General features: G+C 39.1%; 1 protein-coding gene across 1 annotated transcript in view; it reads right to left on the reverse strand.

Annotated features, from left to right (window-relative positions):
- The window catches only part of AK9 (adenylate kinase 9), a 61,928-nt gene that overhangs the window by 50,274 nt on the left and 7,414 nt on the right, over positions 1 to 4,240 (reverse strand). The window contains exon 6 of the mRNA XM_031066629.1: positions 2,353 to 2,465. Coding sequence (XP_030922489.1) covers positions 2,353 to 2,465 — 113 coding nt within the window. The remainder of the gene's footprint in view (positions 1 to 2,352; positions 2,466 to 4,240) is intronic.

Raw genomic sequence — 4,240 nt, forward strand, 5'->3', positions numbered from 1 at the left:
GGGGAAGGGGGTGGTGCAGCGGAGAAGGAGCCCGGCCACGTGTAGGAGCTTTTAACACTTTTTGAACGATGAAGACCTTGCAGAGCATTGACCTTTCCTTGAGCGGAGATGGAGGGGAGGATAAAGAGGAATGGGCAAGTGATCGAAGTCTGAGCAGTGAGTGAGGCTGGAAGAGTAGAGAAGAACCCTCGGTGGGAGAGATGATGGAGTAGCTTGTTGCTGGACTCTTTTTGTATAGCCATGGACAGAACCATGCTTCCTTGTGATACAGAGACTACATTCGGGGGGGCAATGCCTCAGAACCAAGAGGGTTCAGGGTGGAGACCCCTCGGCCCCAGGGGGTGGAAAAATATGAGGGGGACAGGTGTCCCAAAGGTGAGACTGTGCCCTTTTTGGAACTGGACAAAGCATCCTTAAAAAGGACAACCGGGGAAGCAGCTCTGGTCCCTGTTCAGTGGTGAGAGCACTGGACAAGAAAGGAAGGGGTCACCATGGTACAAGAAGGACTCCTCTCCTCTTGATGAACTGAAGACTGATTGATTATTTGAAGGTTTTGGTGATAGACTGAGAGTTGGGAATTTGGGAGATGTATTGTATTGGAAATGTGGGGGGGGGGAGGAGGAAATGTTTTTTTGAGGTTTTCATTTCCATGTGTGTGTGTGTGTCCTTTTCTCTTGTAGTTTAGTTAATAAACTTCTTTTTTCCCTCTATTCCTAAGTAGGAGCCTGCTTTGCTTATTCCTGGTCGCATCTCACAGCCGACACCAGGAAGAAAGTATTTTCATGGGGGCACTGGCATTGTGCCAGGGTCAAACCATGAGACACAGTTATCTAGACTCTCCCTTCTTCCTTTGTTTTTGATCTAATGAAAATAGTTACAATTCTGACATATCTGTGAAAACAGCTTCAATCCTCTTAAATCAAAAGCAAAGTTATTTATTTGACTTTGGGGCAAGGATTTTTAATGTGTATTTTGTTTCAGTCCTTTTCCCAGAGGCCATAGTGTTACTATATGAAGTCAAGAATTTAATTTTTCTTTCTGGTTTAGTTAGTATCTTCTATTTGTATTGTTGCATGTGAATCTATACAACACATTCTCAACAACGGGGATTTCTCACTACATAGCATTAAAACAAAGACTGACTTTCTGAAAAAATCAAATCTGCCCCAAAAGCAGGACAAGAATATGTTATGTTTTAGGATCTTTCGGAGACTACAGAAAAAAGGTCTGAAGTAGGCATTCACCAACTTTCATTATGCATGTTCAAGCAAATTAAGTCTTAAGAGTATGGGATTAAAACAAACACTGAGTTAAATCTGCAAAGTGATAGAGTTGGTCCATACCCAGAGGCTTAGCATCTGAAAAAACACATAGATGTGCCAACTAGAATCAAAATCCCAGGAAGAATGGAGCACACCACCAGAGGCTGACTATTCAGAACCCATTCTGCACTTTCAAAGTAGAGGACAAAACGAATCTAGTTGATACTAAATAAAACGCTGCTAGAGGAAGGGCCTGAAAGTGTGTTCATGACTATACATACAGTTATTTTTTTCAGATGGAGTCTGGCACAGTTCAGTGTGGGCCAGCTAGAACCCTCCCCAGTGAACAGCTGGGCACAATCTGGAGAGTGGCACAGGCCTCGGGCCTTTCCCTGTGGGCAGTTTTGGGCACTGCCACCCCATTCTGACTAACAAGACAGCTTAGCAATGTTTGGCCAAAGCAGCTGGCCTGAGGTCTGAAGAGATACTCTTGCCTTGTTTTGCTTACTAATGTGGACATAGCAAGCAACTCCATTCTTTTAAGTTACATTGAGAAAGTCCTCTAAATCCCACACTAACAATGGTTTATGTTTCTCTGGTTATATCAGAGTAATTTTGTAAAATATCTGGTATGTCACATCACCACTCATGAAAAAATTGAGATTTGTAAACAAGACGAATTAATAATTAAGCAGTTTCACAATTAGTGACTGAAAACTAAAACTATTTTCTAACTACTTTTTAACTTCCGTATGTGAGAAGTTTCTTCCTGCATTACAAAAGTGGCAAATTACATGTGTCCAAAATTCCATCATAATCATGTAATTCAAAGATTCCCTTTCTTGAAAATCTCTATCTTCCAGTTGGTGGAGGTGCAAAACCTGTAACTGCTGCTAAAGTTCTAGGACATCAATGCTTATAATGGAACAAACCAGCGAAACTCTATTCCAATATAAAGAGAAGAATTTATCATTCCTCAATAAATTCTGTACTCAAGTATACAGAGGAAAATATTATATTTGGCATGCATAACATATGAGTCTACTAATAATTAGGAAAAACACTAGGAAGTTACTGAAGGTGACATTACCTTAATGGTAATCAGGAAATCCGGTTTTAATTTTAGATTCCTTATTTTCTCTATTTGTTGTGGAATAGTCATGTATTCCTCCGAGAGGGAAGGAAATCCAGTAAGAACATAACCTGCCAAATACATTTAATTGAACATATTTTAAGAGGGTTTGTCAATTATAGAGCTATTTATACTCATCTCCTTTAAACAATGCATGTAGTGGTACAATTTTAAACCACATACATGACACAACACTACTGTGCACCCATGTCTGCTTCAGATGAAATACAGACAAAAAAAGTGTATTGTTTTCAGCTTTATGGAGTACTCTCAACATATGTTAACTCAATTAGAAACATGTAGACATTAAAGAGTACACTTAGACCACCTGCTTTATGTGCCTAGCTCGGACATTTTAGTGCCTAAAAAGTAACAAGCTTTCAGTGACCAGTTTTGCCATTAAAAGGCTTTACAGATGTGGGATTCACATTCTCTGAACAGAGAGAGAGATAATTCTCTCTCTCAGGTTTTTTCCTGGAGAAGCACAGAGGGAAAACAATTTTTATCTCTGCTTGCTTCTCCTGGTGTTTTGCACTTGTGGAATGCGCTGGGAAGATTGTTTACCTGAAGGAATTTTGTAATTGTTTATGTTAATTAGCCCATCAGGTCCAAGCTGTGTGGACTGTTGGTCTGCAGACAGTCATGAGTTTTTTTAGTTAGTAGTAAGTATGATATAGTATAATATAGTATAGTATAGTATTTCTCTTTAATATAGTTGTAATGTACTATGGTATAGTTTTAATAAAGCGAGTGTTCAGCATTCCAAAAAAAAAAAACCCAAAAAACCCAAACCATATATAAAAGGCACTGCAAAGAGTAGCCACTCTATGATTTAAAGCAATTAAACTAGGAGTCTAAGCTTTTTACACAATCTTTAAATGTTTTGCCTTCTAATGAAAGGAGTCTGAACCACTCTCCTGCCTCTCAAGCAGAGGCACTATGCACACAGTATGCACATGGATCATTTGGCAAGCATCTGGTCACTCAGGACTCCCAATGCTCAGTCCTGTTTGGCAAACAGACATTAGCTTGACATGACAAGAAGAGTGGTAATAATATGTTTTCCTAGTATTACAGTGCTCAGCCCCACAGATGAACTTGAGGCTTCAAGTTCCTAGGAAAGTACTGTAACTGCTGATGGCTGTATGTGTGCAGTAAGAACTACTGAATAGCAACAAAATCAATATTCATGAGGCCAGGATGAGAGACTAAACAAAAGTCAAGCAGATGTTTTTAGCCAAATAATGAGAATATTCCCTTAGAGAAACGGTGCACACTTAGAATTTCATGTGATAACATTTAAATGCAAGTCTGGGCAGCACAAAAATGTGGCAGCAGTCTTTGCAAGAGGTGTTAGGAGTGAAGACTCCTACTTCTATGTAAGCTACTATCCATAGATGCAAGAGAAGAAGAAGACAAGCAAGGGATAGCAAAATATATAGTTATTCCTCTAGGAAATTAAAATCTTGGATTCTAAACTGTTGATACTTTTAGAGAATTCTAACCAGTAGTGAGGTGAGAAGAATGTGCACAGCCTCTGCTTATCAACACATCCCCGATAACAACAGCCAATGCGAGGGAAATGGAAGTGTAATGTGGATAACCATTCTTGGAGAGAGTGTTTGCCCCCAAATCAATAATGTGAGGAGGCTAAAAATCATTAAGTATACCTAAAGCAGCTATCAACTACATCAAAAGTAACCAGAGGATTACCAAGAAGCTTTTGAGACACATTTATTGTGTATACTGTTTAAAAACTTGCATTTTACAAACACCAAAAGTAAAAACCCCAACCTTTCATACAACAGTTTCTAAAGTCTTGAATGAATAATTTAAAGTGAATTTA

This window comes from Geospiza fortis, unplaced genomic scaffold (genome assembly GCF_000277835.1).
Source record: "Geospiza fortis unplaced genomic scaffold, GeoFor_1.0 scaffold98, whole genome shotgun sequence".
Classification (NCBI taxonomy): Eukaryota; Metazoa; Chordata; class Aves; order Passeriformes; family Thraupidae; genus Geospiza; species Geospiza fortis.